This window comes from Camponotus vicinus, unplaced genomic scaffold (genome assembly GCF_025532165.1).
Source record: "Camponotus vicinus isolate PSW18456_S1 unplaced genomic scaffold, iyCamVici1.0 SCAF_4, whole genome shotgun sequence".
Taxonomy (NCBI): Eukaryota; Metazoa; Arthropoda; class Insecta; order Hymenoptera; family Formicidae; genus Camponotus; species Camponotus vicinus.
The window spans coordinates 8,472,908-8,498,142 of NW_028141976.1; the positions used below are offsets into that span (position 1 = coordinate 8,472,908).

A 25,235-nucleotide genomic window follows, 5' to 3' on the forward strand; every position below is an offset into this window, starting at 1 on the left:
ATTCCTAAGGATTTTTGGTACTCTGAGCCTCCATGCATCACACATCCACAATCTGTCATCTAAAAACGTCGTTAGCCGTCTTTCAGAGGTGTCATCTCCGATATCGAGATCATTATTGTGCCGACTATGCGTGCGCGTGGGTGTTGGGCGGTGATTTATATACTTTAGAATTCAATGATTCAAATATTTAGAATTCAAATATTTATGGAACGCGGAATTCCTTGGAATTTTTTTCTGTCTTTAAATTTACATCTATCCCTACAATATCCCTAACAATAATCCGAACAATTGTGAAATAGTAAAATTCAGAAATCGATTTAATTTTTGTTTATTTATTTGAGCCAAATTCCTAATTATTAATTTTAGTAAAATTCAGATATACAGAAATGTGATTTTTGTTTTTTGGTATTGCAAGTTTGTTTCGTCATTTGCGTTCCTAATAATTACTACCGTGCAAGAAATGGAACGAAACGTACATATATTCATACAGTTACTATTAAAGTATCTTCTCCGTACCGAATGAAAGATGTTAGGTAAAAAACACACAGGTGTGCAAACTGAGAACTCTGCTCGCAGAAGCAAACGAATCGGGCATCGTTAGCTCACTGCGAGACGTTCGAGAGAAGCAATAATGGAACAAGAGAGAGATAGAATATAGCGCATGCAAGAATTCTTAGGAATACACACAAGGTGTAAAACGTACGTTTTCAGAGCCTCGGGCCATCTGCAAATAATACTCGCTAAAGAACAACTGTATCTACCGTACGTAAGACCATGTGTAATACGCGTGATCGAGATGCCAAGAGACTATAACGCGAACATATGATGTCAAATATATACATTGTGCACATCTATATAACTCGATTGATTTATTGTTTTGAAAAGGATATACTATTAAGAATACGAAGAGAAGAATTATCGTGAGATTATTTTAATTCGTGGATGTTATAATAATGTAAAATACGTATTGTTGTAGATTGAAGTAATAAACGTGCGCAGTATGTATGTATATGTTCACGAATTGGAATATTCATACAACAAACTTATCACCATTATAATTATCGCTTTAAATATTATCGCACTTCTATTTATGGTTATCTTCGAGAATTCTTATCTAATTAAGCAACAATTTTGAGAATATATTTGATAAAATATCGAGCAAAACTTGCCACGAGAATTTTAAAATACGAGTATTATAAATATATTATTTTATGAGAAGAGTAAATTCGCGAATTATATTTGTATAACGTGACTTAATTTTGTTTCGCCTTTTAAAAGCAAACGTGATGACGAAGTGACTTCTATTATAGTAATACATGGTACTACTGGTTGCGCCGCGATCGTTAATAAAACGTTACGAGAGTGACAAGTGACGTAATATGTGTGCGCGAGATATGCGGGATATACAATGGATTGTGACGTGGATTGCTCACCTGATACGGCGAGAGAGAACTGTCCGCCGAGGCGTTCCTATCCATGTTCGCCGCGGTTCGTTCGGTCTTGCAACTGTTGTGATACTCCGACTTTGCTTTCTCAACCTTCTGTAGGAGTTTCGCCCATGGCTTCTGTGCCTTCTTGAACGCATCTTCCATTTCCTTGCGCTCCTTCAGGGTCATCATCGACTGCAATCATAGAACCAAGCCCGTGCAATATCAGTTAATATTACTATTGCGTGCAAGTACTATTACAAAAATTGATATAGAAGGAATCATCGAGAACAATAGACATTAAATCTTCCATCCATAAAATTGATTATAATGGACAAAGATATTGTAACAAGAATAAATTTATCATCTAGAAATAAATTTTAATTTGTATATTTCAAAAATGTATAAAAAGCAAAATGTCAAATATTTTGAGTTGAAGTTGAATTTTTACATCAATTATTTTATTTTAAAAAATATATCGTTCAAAAAAAAAAAAGTAAAAATACTAATCTAGCGATCTTATCACCTAAGTTTTTAGGAGAAAGATGAAAACCTTGTACGTGACTGCAAATTTCTGTGTATTTAAGGGGGAATCAGTGACGCAACTACTCGTACCTTGTGATACGTGTCTTTCTGCCACGTCTTGACTTGCTGGACGATGTCGTTACAGAGGTTCTCTTTGACCCTGACGTGAAGATCACAAAGTCTGTCGGATTCTACCAGAACACCTTTCCATGCTGCCTCGGTTGTACCATATTCGGGTCCTTTCTCGATCTTGTCGTTCCAATTCTTAGACCAGTTCTTGAGCGCCTTGGCATAGCTTTTTTCAATCTCTGCCCTTTCCTGGACCAACGCTATCAAACTGTCGCAGAGATTATGACCATCCTCGATCCTCCTCGTCGTCCGCTTGTAGTTGCCCGGCTCCCAGAAGGAATCTGACGTCGCTATCAGCATGTTGTCGTCGCTGTGATGTGACATCTTAGCCTAAGTCGAGAAATTCTCTTTACCTGAAAATGAAAGGATAATAGACGGTCAGAGAGACAGCGATAAAAAGAAAAAATGTTATCTCTTCATAATGCGCAGAATTTTGTGCCCGTATTGACTTTTAGATTCTTCTATACTAACAGTTTTCAATTTCGTAAAATTAAAAAGTTCTTTTTAGTAAATTACAGTCATTATTATTCTGTGCAAATAAGCAAATAGGCAAATAAAATATACTACATAGAGCTTATTTGATAAAAAAATAAAGCCCAAATCTTCAAAAAATTCATTTGAAGATTAATGGAATTAATTATTTAAAAATTCGGAAATTAAAAAACTACTGATGTTACTAGTCGCGTAATATTATGTAGCGTATGATATTTGAGCATTTACTTGATTATTTATTTAAACAATATCTCTCCTAGATCAGGGAAACATAGGAATTCGTTGCAAATATATATATGTATATACTCTCTCTCTCTCTCTCTCTCTCTCTCTTTCTGCTTTAAAGATTTAAATTTTAATCTACTTAATGTCAGTTTTTTACACGACTTCGTTTTTAAAATAATAATAATTATATGTTATCTTCTAATAACATGTTCTAATTTTATATCTTCTAACATCTTCCAATTATATATAATATTTGCAAAAATAATTTAAGATAACTAATTTATCTCTGTCCATGATTTCTTCCTATATGTATCTGTCGCTGCACATAGCAACTTGTTTTTCTCAATTTGTTTTATATGCTAAGAAATTGCAGGTTCTCCGGTTTATCGACGAAGGAATTTACGAGCTGCAACAGACATGGTAGTCGTTTCTATGCAGGAATGTTGAATATTTGCTAGAACGGGTATGGCAGAGTTATTGGATTACGGCTCGGTTTGGATCATCGATTGGCCCAATTTGCGAAGCCATCACAAATCTGCGCGACGAGATATGTGCTGACACGTCGCAATGCGAGTATGCATAATATTTGCAAATTCCCCCCTTAAGAATAACTTTAAAACACCTCGAAAGATTTTATATGAATTTTTCTTTATATTTATTTTTTATATTTTTTTTATATCAATATTTATTAATCAATAAAATGTATGTGCGTTATTTAACATATTTATTTTCCACGGTACCTATAATCTTATTTTCAATTAAAAAGGAGATAAAATTAAAATAATATAAAATAGAATTCTAAGATAATATATTTAATGTTAAATGTCAAGATATAAACTTTAAAATCGTCCTATTTCTCGAGTAACGAGCGTTGAATAAAACTCGAATCGAGAGAGAAGAATTACTCTCCTTAAGTACCTCGAGACTCTTAGAGTGCGATTTTATTGTTAGATGGCACGCAACAGAGAGAATGAAAATTGTGTCTGTGCGATGCTGCGCGTGCGGCGATTCTCGATTGGGTCAAGCAAACTAACAATTAGATGCGATAGCTCGCCGAGACTAGTCGCGCCGGTACTCGTTCATATGCAAATGCAGTGCACATCCAGCCTGCATTCTCCGATTCTGGTCATCAACGGTTACGGAATCGCCTGATGAAGTTTTACGGCCAACAATATTGGCACCGCTTGTTACGTTCTAACAGTATAAATTAGGGAAACATTTCAGTTCGGTCCAAGGAAATACATCTCCTGGGGAAAAGTATAAAAATCAGATGAATATTCTCATCGTAGGTTCTTCACATTTTATGTATTTTTAATTTGGTATGTATATAATTTTAATTTGATAACCAAATTTATAATTTATTTCCCTTTTTTTAAATTTTGTGTAATATTTTTATATTTAATATTTCAATTCTTACATGAATTATAAAAAGATATTGGACCGTAAAAAATTATTAATATAAGATACAAGAAATATATGTGTAAATCTGCACTTATTGTAAATAAACTTAGATGTAGCCATCAAGATTCTTATTCTTAAACACGCATTCCTGTTGAAAATGTTCTTGTTATATAAATGTGTTAAACTGTCTTCTTTGGAAAACGCAAGAACAATGCCACATGCTGTGGGATCACATGTAAAAGGAAACAGATAGCGACGTTTAATAATGAGACAATAGTCGTTTGTGGATACGGAAGTATTCGTGAGTTGTACGTCAAGAAACGTCCTTGCTGAGCCAAACTTCTCCGGTGAAAGTCGATGAGAATGAAATCTAGGGACGTATGAGATCCGTTGTTCCGTGCATTAGGTACTTTTTTACAGAGAAAAGAGAAAAAGGTTGAAACCCGTTGTCTTTTCTTCGTTTTTGAGCTCATCCTCTCGTACTTTACTTAATGAAAACATAAAAATAAAGTAGAGTATCATCATTCAATAGAGTAAGAATTAACTTTTGATCTAAATTGGACGATCGTATAATAAATATTAATCTTAACGAAAATTAATTGTATAATTATAAGAGGACTAATAAAATTCGATAAACAAGCTTTATTGTTATTCTTCTTAACTAATAATTAAATTCCTGTTTGTCACGAATATTAAATCAACTTCACTATAATTTATATCCATTAATATCATTCAAAATCGCGAATTTATGTATTTGTTTAATTAATTTCTGCGGCCAATTCGATATTGCTTGTTATTTGGTTAAAGATTAACATTAATTTTATTGGACTAGATAATATAAATCGTCATTTCTCTTGAATTATTCTAGAGTGCTTTGATTTAATGAATATTTACGGAGAATTATGGGCACTGCGCAAGAAACAGTGGACGAGAGGTTTAATGGTTCTCCAGACTAATTTGCATAGATTTTAATGCGAATGCTTATGAGAATGATATATTTCTCAATTGTCTCGTAATACATATATACACACACACAATCATTTACATAGACTCGCATTTATGTTTTTCAAATATACAGACATAGTATCCTTTAAATAGACTACGTATCTTTCTAATAGTATTTTCAAGTATTTACTAGAGTAACTAAGGAAATTGTGCATGTTCTTTTAAATTTCTATCAAAAATCAAACATATCTCATATAAAACCAGATGTGTTAATAATCCTATATATAAATAAAATAAGATTATATATAAAATTACGCAATGTATGCAGCATTTCATATATTAATTATTATAACAGAATTCATACAAATAATGTATAAGCTACAAGAACTTTTGGAGTCTTATAGAAAGAAAAAGAGGGAGAGAAAGAGGAAGATCACACGAAGATGACGAAGGAGAGTAAAGAGGCGTGGGCCGAGGAATGCCGCCAAACCAGCCCATGGGAATGATCGACCAGCTCGAAAGATCGAGCGGAAGGTCGCATCAAGGCCCCCGGAGCGGACTTTAATTTTCGGCATCATCTCGAACAGGTGAAACTGAAAGAGAGCCGTTGCTTTACAGCTGTCTCGCGTACGAAATGGCGCTGAAACCAGTATTTTCCACAGCGAGCCCTTTCTTTCGCTCCGATTAGGAACGGTTGCTCCGGATCGTGGAATGTTGCTCGGCGAGCTGGATCGCGAGCGATCTGGAAGGCGCCATGAGCGTGAACGATTAGTCGCTAACGCTTTTTTTTCCATGTAAAACCGCAGGATTTGCCGGCGCATTGTGAGAGATCGACGAGGGGATCGCGTGTGCTGGCCGTGAAACAATACTGATGAGCTCCTTGAGATATAATGATCTTCTAATATCGACTAGAAGACATACAGATACACGTTAGAGACGCGTTGTATTTAAAGAGATTAAATAGATACACGATTGAAGATATCGGAGTGCAACGGATATGTTATTGCAATGTAATTTCTCGTGCGCACATGTGGGTGATCTCTACTTATTTGCTTTAATATATCAAAATTGATATTTTACTTTATGTAAAAAAATATTATACAAAAATTAGATATTAAATATTTTGCATTTAATCCAATTAAATTATGCGCTTGTTAACAAATCAATATCAATTCTAAATCTTTATAATTAATTATAATGTGAATATAATGTAGAAATATTTATATACATAACTTTTGTTAAATAGAGTAAACTTCAATCTTTAAAAAAAATATGCTGAATTGTGTGAATATGCGATATTGCGATAATGTATGTGCAGTTGACATTTCAAAAATATGCTAATGTTGGAAAATGCTGCGTGTGCAGATGCCATAAAATGTGCTGTTTACATTTTTATAAATAACAAGATCATGCCATGGTAGCCACTTATATTTTATTTAGTTCATCTCACTCTTTAATTCTAAATTTAATAATCGTAATCGTGCATTATCGTTAAAATCATGTGCATTGGATCATTAAGAGATCAGGAAAATTTTTTTCACAAAAATTTTTCCTCAAAACGAATATTTTTTCCCTTAGAAATAAATAGAATTTTCAACAATTCCATAGAAAATTATATTGTTACGTATTTTTAGCGATGTACAGTTTGTTTTGCATGCTTATACTTGTATTAATCTTTTCGTGAATTGAATAGTAAAAATGTCGAGTTAACAAGAACTGTTTGATAAATGGTGGAACGACCTGCTTTTGCGCTGACGCGCGTAGAAGAGAGCGATATGCTGAATCATTACGCCTTCGTTTTGTTACGTCACTATTATCGGTCGCAAGGGTGTCTGGTGCATCTTACACGTGCTACATAATATCTTCCCGAATATCTCCTTGAACGTGCACGCTTGTTAAAAGTTGCATAGGTTTCATATATGCATCATTACGGGGATGCAAAACTGCACGTGCATTATACGTGGTTGAAATATTAATAAAACATAACTTTTCTTCCTTCATTACATATCTTTTTATTAATTTTCTCAATTCTATCCTTTAATTCCTTTTTCTAAATTAATTCCATTCCTCATTGGTTATTTTTTTGAAATAATATTTTTTATTTAAAATAATAAAATATTAAGAAAGTACAATAAAAATATAATATATAAAAATATATAATATAATAATATAATAAAAATATATAAATATGTAGGAAAACACAAATGTAATTAATTAATTAGATCTCATATAATAAATTATATAATATACTTTATATAAAATATTAAAACATTAAAATAAAAATACAGTTTTTCTTAAAGAATATTCTACAGTTAACAGTTGCTTAAAGATTATAGTACAGTAAACGATATCTAAAATTTTGAAAAAAAAAAAAAGAAAATGAAAATCTCTTATATAGTTCAATGAAAAGTTTAATGTTTAATGATCAATGAAAAATTATTAAATCTATATTAATGTTTATATTTCAAATTATTTTCGCAATATGTCAAAATTTGTTAAATTCATTATTCGATGATCAGATGAGCAATCATTTCTATGGAAATCGCGAATACTTTCAAACATTCGGTAAACGAACTTTGCGCTGTGATTGCGTTTTTGTGAAATATTCCGGGTGCAGATGACATCATCTGTTCTGGATAAAGTATCAGCGTGTCTCGTGACCGAGCATGCACAAAAAAAAAAGAGAAAAAAGTGTCTCGATAAGATAAAAGATCATGCCGTAAATAAATATAAACGTGACTAACCGTATGTAGCGATGAGAGGACGCTCTTTACAATCTCTAAATAGCACGGGCATTATATATGGCGCGATTCTTTATAGAAATTATTTATATACATCCCTTCTTTATATTTATCGATACATAAATATCAATGAAACTCTATATATGTAACATCAATGAACGATTACGTTGGGGCTTCTTCGTCGAACGTGATTTATATGAGCCAAATATTTTATTTTTGACAGTTGTTATTATAACAATACTATTTATCACAAAAGATACCGATTAATTATTCTTTCCGGGCATGGTTCTCCATTAATTAAATTTTCGGCCGCTCTAGTTTAAAAGTAGAACAAGATACAGTAGAGCCTCGTTATAATTAACGTTGCGTCTCGGATATATAGAGTTCATTATATTTCGGCTCACTTTGTAACTGTTATAAAATGCAACGGAGTTATTTTATAACGGTTGATGATTATCGAATGTGTGTTACAATAACATTTTTATCCTCATCCAATGCTCGATGTACAAAAGATATATTCGAGGGGTCAACCACTGGCAATCATTGTACATTTCATCAGGAATATATTGCTGCAGTACAGTAAATATAATTTTAGGAAATTCATGTTTTAGAAAAATATGAATTGAAATAATATTAGCAATATAAGACAAAAAGTAATATGCATTAGAAACACTTTTTATTTCTGCGGCAGTACTGCTAATATTGACAATAAAATAATAATAGAAATACCAAAAATACAAAAGCATTATTAACAAAAGCAATACAATAGCAATGTTAGCGATAAAATGTATTGTATAAAACGTATTGTGCCAAAAATGACAACCACTGTACATTTTCTGAGTGGTGATTGACCCCTCGGATATATCACATAAAAAACTATTAATTACATAAATTATATACATATGTTAATATTGCATTAATCATATATTTTTGAAAGCAGAGATATTTTATTAAATTGAGAGGTTGCTTTGGATATCGCTTGATCATATATATTTGATCTGATTATTATCGAGTTTAACTGATACTCTACAAATTTCACGCGTCTTCGACTTGTATTTACATCACTGCTATTAATACATTTATAGCGAGATTTGCCAGGTTACAATTATTAATATCATTGCATATCAACGCGACATTCTCGCTTCGGGTATCGTTTAAAGATTACAATTCCTAAGTGATCAACGTAATTATTGATTATTATTGATCCGATGTAATAATATGATGTCGGAATAGTTTTATAAATAGCTATGTGCCACGCGGACGCACTGTAATAACAATGATATTCTTGCGTATAAGAGTCAGATCATCGATGTATCCAGGCAAATGACATGTTCTCCGATGTGGTCACGCTTGAGTCATCGCGTTGCAGTTATCGTTTCGACTGAGAGTTTCTTTAATAACGATGCCTACATTCGTTTCAAAATTACTGGTAATAGAATTCACATCGCTGTCTATACGATAGAAAAAAATGTAAAAATATTACTTCCTCGAAATTTTGTCAATTCGTCTGATAAAGTTTTACTCTTTTTTATATAAAGAATTATTTTCATAAAAGCTAATTAAAATTTCATACATCTATCTGGACGATAATAAAAAATAACGTTTTCTGTTACGTTAGTTGAAAGATGACAATGCACAAGTCCAGAGGTAACTTTGTTGTAAAAAATAAAATCGTTGATTTGCATTTATCTAAGAGAATTAAAATGTAAATGTTCGCTCAACGATCAGAAGCTGAGAGGCCAATAGAAACCTCGGAATGGGAATTTGTGCCATGGCGTGTTTCGAGGACAATGCCGAGGAGATGGCAGTTAAGGAAATATAAATGGCCTTATATATAAGCAACGTTAGACAAGGAAAACGTCGTTTACGGCGGATTGCAACGAAAGAATACATATATATAGACAGAGTTATACGCGCGAAGTGTCTTCGGGAATGAGGCTTTGTATCATCTTTGATACATGAATTTAATTTATTCTAATCTATTGCTACAACTGCTGCATTTGCCTTATTTATATAAAAAAATCTCGTTATTATCTTCCTAAATAATTCTGTATAATTTTTCGACGAATTTTATTAATGATGTTTGTTACTTTTATTTATCCAACCAATATTCGACATCAAAAATAATTCCTATTCTAGATTTAAACTGGATTGGAATTATAAAGAAAAAAGATTGCGATTGTGTGTATGTGCGAGAGAAATCATTCTCATCGACATATTTTGATATAAAAATTATTTTCATATTAATATATCTTTCTAAAATATCTTTCACGTCTCGCATCTTGTTTCAAATGAGATTGTCGATTTCAACGATTTGCTGGCTTGCAAACTTCGAGAAGCGCAGTTTTCTATCGCGAACTCCACTGCAAATTAGTTTCCAGTGCAAAGTCCTCGATTGATTCTCGAGACTGGCTGACTGTTTAGGATGCTTTGAAAAGAGATACGATTATGTGTTCAGAGAAATAAAGCTCTTTTGGCGACGTTTCAACCGCGATATATGTTATTCAAAGTATACACATATATTACGTGTGGTCTGAGTCTCTCCTTGTAACCACGATGATGTCTTTGAACTGAACAAACTACCGGTCAACAATCGCGAATGAAGATGTTATACGTTTTTTATTCCGTTTCATAAAATCTTATACTATTGTGACATAAAATAACATATATAGTATATCGATTTCTTTGGCTGTGATTGGATGTTTGACTGATCAAATCGTCATAAATTCGTGATTAGTCTCTCGCGACTGGTCATTTATCTAGCAATGGCAATAAGTAAGTTGACGTTAGACAAGGACGAATGCTAGTCATCAGATAGAAAGTCATCAGTTTCGCATTGAGCATCGGAAATAAAGATATTTTACATTTTTTTCACTTGCTTCGTTGGTTGATTCAATGATTTATTAGCTTCTTAAATCGCAATCGCGAAGTGCATTGCGCGTTTGCATAATCAAATCATAGTAAAGTGACGAATATAGGTTTTGCTTAGTCACACTCTTTTAAAATTAGCGTTAAATCGAAGTGGAACTGTACCATTATCGTAGCGAATGAAATAATTCATGTTTTTAAATCGTCTCCACAATGTCAAGCGGAACGTTCATTCACATGTTCGCGCGATACATTCCGTTCATTTCCAGTTTTAATAATTAAAAGGTCCTCCCCCAAGTTTCAGCCTATATATTTAATTGACCGTTATAACGAGGTAACGAATTAAATAATTCAACTTTAAATTTTTTTTTGCTTCGAGACATTTTATACGATTCCAAAATTAATTTCTATGAAAATGTAAAACCGCCGCGATCTCATTTAGTCATTATAACCAGATGGCTAATTAAACAGTTTTGCTTCATTGGTGCGCGCCCAGTATCACATTTTCCAATAATCGAACGTGAAACAATTGCGATGCTCCATGCGGAGATAACGATCCGGCCCGTGACGTGGTTTCAGGACGATGAAGGATGTCTGCAACCGACAGTGAATCATAACGACGATGGGCTGCCCGTTGGCAGGACAACGACAGCTTGACCAACGATACCTAATATTACAGTTTACACAATTACATCCGCAAATTTACGTCCAAGATCTAGGTTAATACGAGTCCCATTAATTAAACAACTTATGGTTATTTTAAGTAGGACAACTTGAATTAAGAAAATGTAAAATCAATGAAAACAGATCGATCTTTGTGGACTTTTTCTGCCGCTCTGGTATATTTTAATCGATATATTTTAATGTTACACGTCAGAGAACAAAAAAAATGTGACCGTTATTTAAATGTTAACTTATAAAGTGAGAGAGATTAAAGTATTAACTAACAATAAGTCAAAACTACGTCGAAAGTTGGGATCTTGATCTTGAATCTTATCAGTATGGTGCGTCTTTTATTTAATCGATATATCTGATCGAAATGATAGCTGTATTTATGTACTTATAGTAGCGAACAACAAGTTTGCACTCGCTATTTTGAACTTGAAAATCGAGTCTCAAATGTAGGTCGTGCCACGCTTTGTTCATTGTATTAGTAGAAACGTCGGCGTCATTTCGCGCTTCGGTAGGAACAGACTGTGGCAAATGTCACAAACATCCCTTTATGCGTTTTATCGTTGTCGACACGAGCTTTTCTGCAATCACATTGACTTTTCCGAAAAACTTGGGAAATATATATTTTCTCATAAATTGTTCGTGCAATATTTTTTAAAATAATAATTACGAGCATTTTAGCTATAATAATTATAATCGTGACACAATATGTATAATTTTTTTACTATATTTTTGATCGTTAACAATCTTTACAAACGATAAAGTAAATTATTCAGACGTGCAACTATTGAAACCCATCGAGTCTGTTTCTAGATATTTATGCATCTCTCTGCGAAACGTTGCAATGCATTGTTCTATCCGTACTATTCGCGATCGATCGGGGACACGAACGGGAGAAGATTAAAAATTTGCTGGCGCATGGTCAATTCTCGGGAAGCTCGAAAATTATTCACCAAGCATACAATGGAGATTTTCGCGTGAGTCCGATGATAATTTTCGTAATTGGAATGCGAGTCGTGCTAGTCGACAAAGTTGCGGTTGAATCGAAATAAATGGACGAGGTATTTCCTTGCAGTACAGATATTAAGAATAAAGGAGGAGGAGAAGGGGTCGAACATTGTGTAGATACGAATGCAGTGCATTTTAAACATATTTTCCTCTATTATACACGGCACTTTATGTAAGATGCCGCCTGTTCCGAAAAGAACGATCTCTCGATAGCGTGTTCGATAATACTTTTTTTAAAGCGTTTCTTCCGAGGGATCAACTATTGGCGATCATTGTACATTTCATCAGGAATATATTGCCGCAGTACAGTAAATAATTTTAGGAAATTCATGTTTTAGAAAAATATGAATTGAAATCATACTAGCAATATAAGACAAAAAGTAATATGCATTAGAAATATTTTTTAATTCTGCAGCAGTACTGGCAATATTGATAATAAAATAATAATAGGAATACCAAAAATACAAAAGCATTACTAACGATACAAAAGCAATACAATAGCTATGTTAGCAATAAAATGTATTGTACTGCCAAAAATGGCAATCACTGTACATTTTCTCAATGATAGTTGACCCCTCGAAAGAATTCTAACATTTTGATGTACCTACAATTATATATCTTGCGTTTTTAATACATAAACAATCTTACGTAACATAAAACAATCTTATAAAATAAAAATCGAAACTCTTTTGTAAATACATAGTTTTTCAAATGATATGCTCAATCCAGAAGTAAAATGCAAATTTTGTCATCACAAAATATCTATTGATGATGATCCCGATATCGAAAAAGAAACACTGCTAGAAGCTTCAACGATAATGACCAAACACTTAAAAAATGAGCATGAAATTCTGATTTTGCGGCAGTACGAATATTACGTGGATGAATTCATTTTGCGACTTTCGTTAATTACAAATTCATTTCGCGTTGCGCGATTTTGTGTTACTTAATTGTAATCGCTATATTTAGTTACGTGCGCGAATCTGTTTCACTCTTACGAGCACTTACTCGTATTGCAACGAAAGCAATTTATGGGAGATCGCATAACGCGGCCATTAAATGAGTTGTTGGACGGTCAGCTGTATCATGTGCAAAGTTACGTGCATTCTGAATGAAAATTGCGAAACGTCCGATTCAAACTTGCATCAGTTCTTTAAATAATCACCATCATAGCAGAGAGTTCCAAAAGTTCCTTGATATAAAATTCAGTTATTCTTTGCGTCTGGAGATTTTTCAAGAATCGAAAATTTATCTTTGCGACTAGATTAAAAAACAAAATCGTTTTAATTGACTTAAAGTTGCCAATACGTGTGCAAATCTCATGCGAATATTGCATGATCCCATCTGAGCATCGTAAAACGAATCGTTAATCGTTTTGAGACCGACCTTGAAGATATCTATCGTCGTGCAACAAGGTGTCAGATTGTGGGGATACTTGCAGCATGGCCGTTCGATCGACGACAGCCAGACAAGACACAACGAAGGACTTCATAAGGAGGGTACAAGCGTTTCTCTGAAAATCGCACGAATTTATTCCGTGGGAACCGAAGAAAGAGACTCGTTATTTATTTCGTGTATGTCGGATTTTATACCGTAAAAAATTGTTCTACAAATTATTTTAATTTTGTGTAAAATTGTATATCCTACAAAAATAATGATATCAAAAAAATTGCGCTAAGTGAAAATAAAAACTTATAAAAATATTTTAACCAAAAGAAGTTATATAAAATGTTGTTTTAATTTTCTACATTATATCCTAGAAAAATGATGATATCCAAAAATTACGCTAATTGAAAATAAAAACTTAAAATATTTTAACTAAAAAAAATTGTACAAAATAATTGTTTTAATTTCCTACAAATAATATTAAAAAGTTGCGCCAACTGAATAAAAATTTTCACTATAAAATATACATTTCTTTTTTATTTCCAATATTAAAAGAAAAATGATATTAAATGAATTGTAATATATCTACATATTATAAAAAATCGTTGAAAATATGAACAATCATATACATTGCAATAATCATATGCATATATCCTGAAAAGTTTAATTGAAAAAAAAAAAGGAAATGATAATACAAAATACAAAATTAAAAATTATTAAAAAAATTAAAAATTAGAAATTAAAAAAAAAAAAATTTATATAAAAATTAAAAATTAATACATATAAAAAAATTTTAGTTAAAAAACTTAGCGCTGCTAATTTCATTAGCACATTATTCAACGTAGCAGCGCTAAGTTTTTTAACTAAAATTTTTTTATATGTATTAATTTTTAATTTTTATATAAATTTTTATTTTTTTTTTATTAATTTCTAATTTTTAATTTTTTTAATAATTTTTAATTTTGTATTTTGTATTATCATTTCCTTTTTTTTTTTCAATTAAACTTTTCAGGATATATGCATATGATTATTGCAATGTATATGATTGTTCATATTTTCAACGATTTTTTATAATAGATATATTACAATTCATTTAATATCATTTTTCTTTTAATATTGGAAATAAAAAAGAAATGTATATTTTATAGTGAAAATTTTTATTCAGTTGGCGCAACTTTTTAATATTATTTGTAGGAAATTAAAACAATTATTTTGTACAATTTTTTTTAGTTAAAATATTTTAAGTTTTTATTTTCAATTAGCGTAATTTTTGGATATCATCATTTTTCTAGGATATAATGTAGAAAATTAAAACAACATTTTATATAACTTCTTTTGGTTAAAATATTTTTATAAGTTTTTATTTTCACTTAGCGCAATTTTTTTGATATTATTTTTGTAGGATATACAATTTTACACAAAATTAAAATAATTTGTAGAACAATTTTTTACGGTATAAAATAACACTATTTTGTGCAGATTAAAATAACTATTTTGTAGATTAAAATAATCCTATTTTGAAGATAGGTTTTTTACAGTAGTTTTTTACAGTTTTAAAATAACACTATTTTGGAGACAGGTTTTTTACAATAGTTTTTTACAGTTAATAATACACTATTTTGCAAATACATATACTGTTTTTTACGCGGACTTAGCACCTTTTTTTACCTTTTTTTTAAAAGGGTAATTTTTTTAGGGATATCACTCTTTTTTGTACTATATGTTAAACATCTTTAAATAAATGAGCAAAGAACCCGCCACCACCCCCGTCATATTTCATTAAAATTCGACGGTCCTCTTTGCTTACTATATAGATATTCAGATCCTTCAAACTTCTTTGCTATTCTTATTGCAAAAATAACGGATAATTACAAATCAATATGTCATTAGAAATCTACATTTATTATTCACAATTAATACTTATAAATCCATTAATGAATAATCGTTGCTTTGCTTATCTAATTTATCATTGAATATATAAATGGAACGGAGAAAAAGTGAGTTATTTTCCACTTTTTACAATGGCTAATCGCAAAAGGTAAGCATGAATATAAATACATTATATATATATATATATATATATATATATATATATATAAATTTTATTAATATACAAATAATAGATAATATTGGTTAACCTTTATTTTAATCTTTTATCGTAATACACACATTATATGTTGCACGCGTGATACATATTATAAGAAAATATTAAAATAAAGATAAACCAAAACGTTATCTATCATTTTTATAAAAATATTTTATAATTTATATTATATATTTTCACTTCCAATAAAAGATAAAAACAAAAATTAATCACTTATCTATCATTTCTATAAAGATATTTTATAATTTATTATTTTATTATTCTATTATCTTAATCTTTTATTATAATGCATATGTATTGCATGCACAATACTTGGCTAATCTTTATTTTAACCCTTTATTATAATACATAAAATATATGTTATACGCAAAAATACATATAGTTATTCATCGCAATAATTAATGATTATTTTAATCCTTTATTATAATACATTTGTATTGTGCACGCAACATATAGCAATATAAATGCATTACAATAAAAGTTAACTAAATATTGTGCACGCAACAAATATGCACAATAAAAGATTAAAAATATATAAAATAATAAAATATTATAAAAGATCTTTATAGAAATGAAATAGTTTATCTTTATTTTAATTCGTTATTGTAATATGTATATGTTGTGCATGCAATACATATGTATTACAATAAAAGAATAAAATAAAGATAAACCAATACGTTTTCTATCATTTTTATACAAATATTTTATAACTTATATTATACATTTACAGTTCCAGAAACGAAAAAGAACCAGCAATTAATGATAATGAAACTCACAAAAGGTAAGCAATGATTATTAATAATATCTATAAAGATATTTTATAATATAATTTGTTATTTTATATATTTTATTTCAATCTTTTATTATATATGTTTCACGCATGATACTGTTTAACTTTTATTTAAATGTCTTATAATTCATATATGTATTATACATACAAATACATATAATTACTCATCGCAATAACTAATGATTGTTATAATACATATATATTACTATATGTTGCATGCGCAATACAAATACATTATAATAAAAGATTAAAATAGACCATTAAAATTAAAACTAACCATTAGTTGTTGCGATACGTAACTATATGTACTTCTGCGTATAACACATATATATGTATTACAATAAAAGATTAAAATAAAGGTTAACCAAGTATTGTGTGTGCAACTCATATGCATTACAATAAGGATTAAAATAATAAAATATATAAAATAATAAAATATTATAAAATTTTTTATAGAAATGATAGATAACAATCTATTATTTCATTATAAAAATGTTTTATAATCTATTTTAATATTTTATTATCTTAATCTTTTATTATAATGCATATGTATTGCACACACAATACTTGGTTAACTTTTATTTTAACACTTTATTGTAATACATATTGTAATACATATATATAATAAAAATATAGAAATATATAATAAAAATAGATGACAAAGAATTAATTTTTATTTTAATCTTTTATTGTAATACAAAAATATTTTATATTGTACAATATATTTTATACATTTCTATTTTCAGATCTAACGAAAAGGAAAATGAAGAAAATCCTAAAAAGTAAGTGTAACACATTATATTATTAATACATATGCGTAAGAAATGATAGATAACAAGGGAATAAAAATTTATTTTACTATTTTTATTGTAATTCACTTATTGTAATTACTTATTTTTTATTGTAATTCATATTTGTGTTGCACACACAATACATATATGCATTACAATAAAAGATTAAAAATGAAGATTAATCATTTATTATCTATCATTTCTACTATCATTTCTAAACATATTTTATAATATATATTTTATATGTTTCCATTCTTTCAGAACCTACAATATGGAAGAAATGGAGCCAGAAATTGAATTGTCGTCCTTTTTACGTGTTGAGGCTGAAGCGGCTTTAAAAGAAAATATAATACTTAAAAAAAAAATACAAAAATTAATGGAAACACAAAAATTAATGGAAACACAAAAAGAATCGCCGCCACCAACGATGGCATCATTACCACCGCCACTGCCGCCGTCAACGTCGTCACCGCTGCCATCGCCGTCAGCGTCGTCACCGCTGCCACCGCCGTCAGCGTCGTCACCGCTGCCACCGCCGCCGTCGTCACCGATAACGACAGCGGGGCAAGTAAGAGGTAAATAATTTTGAATTATATAATTGGCACGTTAATTATAAAGGAATCAGCTAAATGAATCAGCTATGTTAAAAGTTAATAAATCTATTACATTTTCAGATTTATGAATTTAACATTGCCCAAAGTATTTTTAGCCTTCTATAGAATTAAAATTTGTATTTTCATGAATTTTTGTGTCGTATAAATTATATTTTACAAAAGAAATTTTTAATTCACAAATAATTATTTTTATATTTTAAAAGGCTAAAAGTATTTTGCGTAATGTTAAATTCATGAATCTGAATGTACATATATTAAAATTAGATTTATTAACTTTCAATATAGTTAATCCGTGCAGTTCTTCTTTAAATATTATATTCAAATAAAATAACATTAAAATATTTCTTTTATTGTAGAACAACCGCGTGCACGATGGGCTAGAGCGGGACGGTCGAGAGGACGAGCCCGAGGCCGAAGTTCCAATCCAAGAACCTCAGCCCGTTATAGAAATAATATTTTTAATTTTTATTAATATTTAAATGTGTATGCGTGTGCGTGTGTGTGTGTGTGTGTGTATCATCATAACATAGAATATTTTTTATAAATGTGTCTTTTTGTTTTTTCTTTCTATGCTTTGCACAAACTACTTTTTATTTTTCATTTCCTTTTGCAAAGCATAAGCTATTTTTAATTTTAAAAATTTAAATATTCTACGTTATGATGATATAAAAATATGTTTGTATATGTGTACATGCGTGTGCGTGTGTGTATGTAATATCATCATAGCATAGAGTATTTATTTTTTCTTTCTATGCTTTTGCATAAACTACTTTTCATTTTTAATTTTCTTTCGCAAAGCATAAGTTATTTTTAATTTTGAAATTTTGAATTTCAATACTCTATGTTATGATGATATAAAAATATGTTTGTGTGTGTGTGTGCGTGTGTATATGTGTGTGTGTGTGTGTACATCATCATACATAGAATATTTTTTTTTATAAATGTGTTTTTTCGTTTTTTCTTTCTATGCTTTGCATAAACTACTTTTTATTTTTAATTTTCTTTTGCAAAGCATAAGCTACTTTTAATTTTGAAATTTAAAAATTCTATGTTATGATGATTTCTTTTAAAATCGCTTCAGCCTCAACATGTAACGATGACGATAATTCAATTACTGACTCCATTACTTCTTCCATGATTAGTTTGTGCGTGTGCGTTTGTGCGTGTGTGTGTGTGTATCATCATAACATAGAATATTTTTTATAAATGTGTCTTTGTTTTTTCTTTCTATGCTTTGCATAAACTACTTTTTATTTTTCATTTCCTTTTGCAAAGCATAAGCTATTTTTAATTTTGAAAATTTAAATATTCTACGTTATGATGATATAAAAATATGTTTGTATATGTGTACATGCGTGTGCGTGTGTGTATGTAATATCATCATAGCATAGAGTATTTATTTTTTCTTTCTATGCTTTTGCATAAACTACTTTTCATTTTTAATTTTCTTTCGCAAAGCATAAATTATTTTTAATTTTGAAATTTTGAATTTCAATATTCTATGTTATAATGATTTTTTCTTTCTATGCTTTTGCATAAACTATTTTTCATTTTTAATTTTCTTTCGCAAAGCATAAATTATTTTTAATTTTGAAATTTTGAATTTCAATATTCTATGTTATAATGATTATATCAATTGCAATAAAATGAGCATTATATTTTTTCAATGCCATTGCTAGAGCTGTGATGACTATACCAGAACCACTACCTATTTCTAAACAAATCACAGGTTTCATCGCATGCAGAATGTCTAAATCTTCTTCCAAATCATCTATTAAAAGATACGAATCCTCAGAAGGATCATAAACTGTCTTAAGTTCTTCATCTGATAAATTAGATACTGGAGTTTCCATAAAATTTATGGTGAAAATTGTAAGAAATTTCTTTTATAAAACTTGCAAAGTAATCAATGTTAAGTAATAACAATCCGCTGCTTCAGCTCTATTTGACATATCCTATAACAAAGAGAATAGTTATGCATAAAAAATAATACTCTTCGCAACTTTTGTACGCAACTTGTAGTACATGATAGAAGCACAATTTTTTATAACATTCCAATAATTATATATGAAAATTGAAAATGATTTTCAAAATGCTCAAGAATTCTTGTAAAATAGGTAACAATAAGATATATATGTCGCTTGTGTAAGTAAATCGCAATTTTTTATCGTTACAATTCGATGAATAAACATATATTTTGCAATAAATAGTACATACTGTGAAAGAAATATAAGAATAATAAATATACGTAAATTTGCAAGAAGAAACGCGAAAAATAAATGTTACTATTATTGCATGCGCGCTGAAAACAGAAAACTTGACGTCACCTTGTGGCGCGAATTCTCTCGTCCAGTTGATCCACCGTAAGTTTCAAGAGACTCATAAGACCTTCCGTTAATGCATCCCGCGTCGGATTTTCGCAAAAGTCATCTATCTTGTCGTCGATAGATGTATTGTCACTCGCTGTGTCCACGTCCATGTTATAGCTGTAGTGAAGTAGACACTACCGTGTCTCTTGATATATATATATATATATATATATATATATATATATATATATATATAATCTGAAATAATAATATAGATACAATCTAATCTAAATATATAAATGTTATATGTATATTATTAATTATTTTATATAATTACCTGAAGTGACACACTTAACCTTTTACAACATATTTATAAGCACCGTTAACGCCACAGAGCGCTACTAATGCTGCGTCGCGTGAATCACTGCTAGCGCATTCTTGTGGCAGACGTTGGAAACGTATTTCTGTATTTTCTTTGTTACGTTAAGAGGAGTTGATGACGACCATGACGACGTTTCTTAATCGAAATTTTCACATTTCAGACTTTGCATCATGATATCTCCGTTTACAGAGCACGTAGCGCAAAAATAAAAACACTTTTATTATTTAATTTAAACCCAAGCTATCGATTAATTCTACTAAGAACTCGATCCGTTGAGCGGTTATATGAGAAATAAAAATATCGAGTTATACTCTCAATCCGACTCGCGTAATAATACACGGATTTGCTTACGCTGGGACTTAGCAAAGACACTACCGTGTCTCTTGATACTATCGGTATCTAGAAAATGGCGTTATTATATAAAATGATTAGATTTTCCGATCTTTTTGCGAAAGTAAAGCGATAGATATTTCAGATCATCTCTACAACGTAAAACATATCCTACATTGAAAAGAAAGGAAATCGTAACAGCAATGTCGGTGTATTTTTATAAATACGAAAGCTAAAATTATTGATTCAAGCACAGCTGAGAAAACTTTTCTTGCGATAATGTATTATTGATCTTACGTCTTGTTTTGTGTTGAGTGCTTTCCAAGAAATTAATTTTTTTTACAAAAAATAATACTTGAATATTTTATACTATTGTGAAATGTTGCAAAAAAATGTTGCAAAAAATGTTGCAAAAAAATGATTAGGAAAAGTAGTGACCAAGTCTTATGCTCTATCCTTTGCAAGCTGTTGGATAGTGAGCGATAAAGAAAGTTCAATGTAAAGTAGCCTTATACACATTAAGTATGCCATTATGAGTCACCAGCGAATTATGTAAAAGACATTCGCCGGTTATTCCCATATAATAACATTCGCGATAAGCTACAATGCCGAATGTATATGCATACAAAAATATCGACAGTCGGATATTGAAGTAAACTGATAAATTATTTTCGCGTTGTTGCTTCAAATATTGATCCAGTTTTTTTTTCAATGTGCAGAAATAAAAGAACAGAGTTCTATCCGATGGTGTTTTTAAAGAAAGCTCTTGCACGCGAAGCACTTAAATAAAAATGCTTAAGGAAAAGTGGCCCGGCAGAAAAAATAGAAAACTAATATAAAATATATTATTACTACGGATTACTATAGATATATCTCCACTTGTGTCTATCTCTACAGGTGTCTATCAAACCTAAAATCAGGTCAATCGTGCATCGTCATTAAAGAACTCAATGGGTTGCGAAAAATAGACTCGGAGACCTAAATAAGCAGATAATAAATAAACCTGACGATTGCCAAGTTTAATCGTGTAACAGATCGTGTTCCAATGTAATCGATGGATGAGTGTTCCGGTTGTTGGTCACCGATAATTCTTCGACACAAAGATTACAAGGACGATTCTGAACGCTGGATGTACGCTATTTTCATTTTACGTAATAAGGAATCCTTGTCTATCGCATATGTTTTGGAATGATTATCGCGGCAAGATCTCTGGCAGAAGTAGGAAGTGTATCGACAATATTTTTGAACTTTTTTTTCGCGACATTACATCGTGTGTTGATGTGATCATTTTTTTATTTATAAAGATAATTTGTTTAATGTGTATATATATATATATATATATATATATATATATATATATATATAGCGTGACTCATACAAATAGAAATATTATATAATTATAAATATACCGAAAAAAAATCTAGTGAAGATTGAAGTCTAACTGAATCCTAAAAAATACTTTTAATTATTAAAGAATTTTTAAATGGTATAGAATTATAAAATTATGCAAAAAACCTTAAAATAATGACTAAAAAGTCGAACAATTTTGAAAATATAAAAATAAAAAAATAAAAAAAATTAAAAATTAAAATAATAGAAATTAATAAATATATGCTACCGGATATAAATATTCTAGACGAATTGCACATAGTTATGTAACGTGGGAACGAATAAAGTCATAATAATCCAGAATAACTTTCTTTCAAATGTGAAAATACGAAAACCTTGATCTCTCTTAACTGAAGAAAAAGATATTTAAGTCCGATTGTCAGTAAAAGGGTCAAGATGCGTCGAGAGCACATGACGTAAGCGTCGTCTGGCATCTTAATTGCATTCATAAACAGTCCCGACGGAGCCGTTGATACCGTTGGTCCGGGAATCAACTTCAAACAACCATTATCTTCATCACGCACGAGATCTCTTCGTAAGAACACGGGCTATTGTGAGCTCGTCCGGCTTCACCCACGATTTTTCTCCGACCGACATTCTAGCGAGAATAGCAGCGGGCATCGCGCAACGAGATATGAGATATTCTCTCGCGGCTTAGTTGATGATGCAAAGGCAACGTGTATCATGTCGTTGCTCGGGATTTTTACATCGTTGTTACGTCTTTCATTGCGTGTACCTTCGCGAATTTATTAACGGGCTTAGCTTGTTCTTATTTCAAAATAGTTATATGACACGTGTATTTTTTGTAAGAAATTATAAGCATAAGTTATATATTTGGAATTTGTCAGTTGCTAACGTTAAATCTTGTGTAAATGATTGCGAATAAACATTTTCGATTATATATGTATATATAATTTTATTTTTAAATACATCTACCAGTATATTCAATATTTATTATTACTCAATATTTAATATTTATTATTCAATATATATTATTCATTACTACTTTTTATTACTTTTATTGTGGCAATTCTCTTGCTACAATAAAAGTAATAAAAAATAGTAATAATCTTGATGAATCTTCATGTAAATTTATCAGATTAAATCAGATATAAATTCAAAGTATCATCAAATTTATACAAATAATAAAATAATTTATTTACTTATTTAAAATAAAAAGTAAGATAAAGAGAAATATTAAATTTTAAATTAATTAAAGTATAATTAGAGAAGATTATGCTTAATTGAAGTTGTTGGCGAAGTATTTCAACCTCGTTGCGGTATGTTCGGAAGAGAGAAGTGGATTATCGATTTGAAAGATTGGAATCCCAAAATCGGGGTCAACTTTGGCTGATATCTCTGCTAACAGTTGATAATTATGTTGCATGCATTGATCATCTATGAACCATATTGGTCTCGAATTGAGACATTGTCTCAAATTTTGGCGATATTATCTGCGACTTGAGCTTATTATTAAACTTTATCATGTGTTTAAATGTGTGTTTATTAAAAATAAATAAAAATCTTTAATCAATATGTAATTAAAAATTACAATTAAGAATATTTGCAAAAGTTATGAAATATAAAACATTTTTCGTAGAATATAACAAATATTTAGGACTTGTTTTAATTATACATTTTCTTAATCAACTTGTTAGTAACAAGTTCACTAATTAAGTAAATGAATATGATACATAAATGTGTAACATTTACATTCTTTTATAAAATATGTATCCCACGGAACGTGGAGAAAGCGGCTGTGCACTATTTTAGCGTTGAATCTAATCAATGGACGAATGGATTGGCAGGAGGCGAAAATTATAATTTCAATAAGTAGAATGTGTCTATAGAAACTTATACAGCTAGTATATAGCTTTCATAGCAAAGCATAACAGCGTGCAATTTTGACTATGAGACTGTAAGTTGCTCGCATTGACTCATTAACTTTAATGATCCGCACGATTTGTTTTCTCTTAGCGTTGTTTCACTTCCAAGACCTGGCATTTGGAGCACGAAAGCACTTGAATAATGGAAATGTACGGAGAACACGCTACACAAAGTATCGTCAATGTACCACCTGTCGCTACAAGTGCGATTAATCTACGCCCAGCTGATATAGATAGAATATGCTGACGTCAGGAGCATAATACATTAAATCCATACAGATCAAATTTCTTCATCCCATCGAAATGCGTGTTAATTTTAAACAAATATTGTTCTCTTCTATTTTATTAACTACTATTTACAACAAAAATAAAAAAATTGGTTTTCTTCTGAGAGAAATTATATATATTTTATATTTTTAAATATGTTTATATTTTTAAATATTTTTTTATAAAAAGAGGTAGAGAGAGAGAGATTCCTCTCTCTCTCTCTTTCTCTCTGTTCTTAACAAATAAATGTACGTAGATATACAATTAAACAAAAATTAAAAATAAAAGCCATTAAAATTTTCCAGAGTGTTGTCATAATTTTAGAATTATCAGTTAGTTTATTCGAATATTTTTTATTACATCTTTTTCGAAATCGATATTCAATGAAATATAGATTAAATTTTTTCTATTACGTATCAATTTTTAAATTTTTGCAAAATATAATAATGAAAAATTCGTATAAACAATCGTATAAAATGATCGAGATCTATCAAGAGTTCTGCGACAAGAACGGACTTTGTTTTTATTTCAAACAGCGAATTCCCATATTCCTA

At 30.1% G+C, this 25,235-nt stretch overlaps 2 protein-coding genes and 1 pseudogene across 3 annotated transcripts in view; 1 reads left to right on the forward strand and 2 right to left on the reverse strand.

Moving 5' to 3' along the window:
- Positions 1–25,235, forward strand: part of LOC145970412 (uncharacterized) — an 87,511-nt gene that overhangs the window by 43,245 nt on the left and 19,031 nt on the right. The window lies entirely within an intron of this gene.
- Positions 1–25,235, reverse strand: part of LOC145970589 (protein kinase C and casein kinase substrate in neurons protein 1-like) — a 40,501-nt pseudogene that overhangs the window by 7,955 nt on the left and 7,311 nt on the right. Inside the window, exons 2-3 of the transcript XR_014438549.1 lie at positions 2,043–2,434; positions 1,434–1,622 (exon numbers count right to left, since the gene is read on the reverse strand). The product of XR_014438549.1 is annotated as a protein kinase C and casein kinase substrate in neurons protein 1-like (transcript). The remainder of the gene's footprint in view (positions 1–1,433; positions 1,623–2,042; positions 2,435–25,235) is intronic.
- On the reverse strand, positions 17,380–21,079 carry LOC145970442 (SNAPIN protein homolog). The gene is made up of 3 exons (XM_083097255.1): positions 20,765–21,079; positions 20,446–20,685; positions 17,380–20,073 (listed from the first exon to the last, which is right to left on the reverse strand). The coding sequence occupies exons 2-3, from the start codon at positions 20,595–20,597 to the stop codon at positions 20,031–20,033; spliced, it is 195 nt and encodes a 64-aa protein (XP_082953381.1). The 5' UTR covers positions 20,598–20,685; positions 20,765–21,079; the 3' UTR covers positions 17,380–20,030.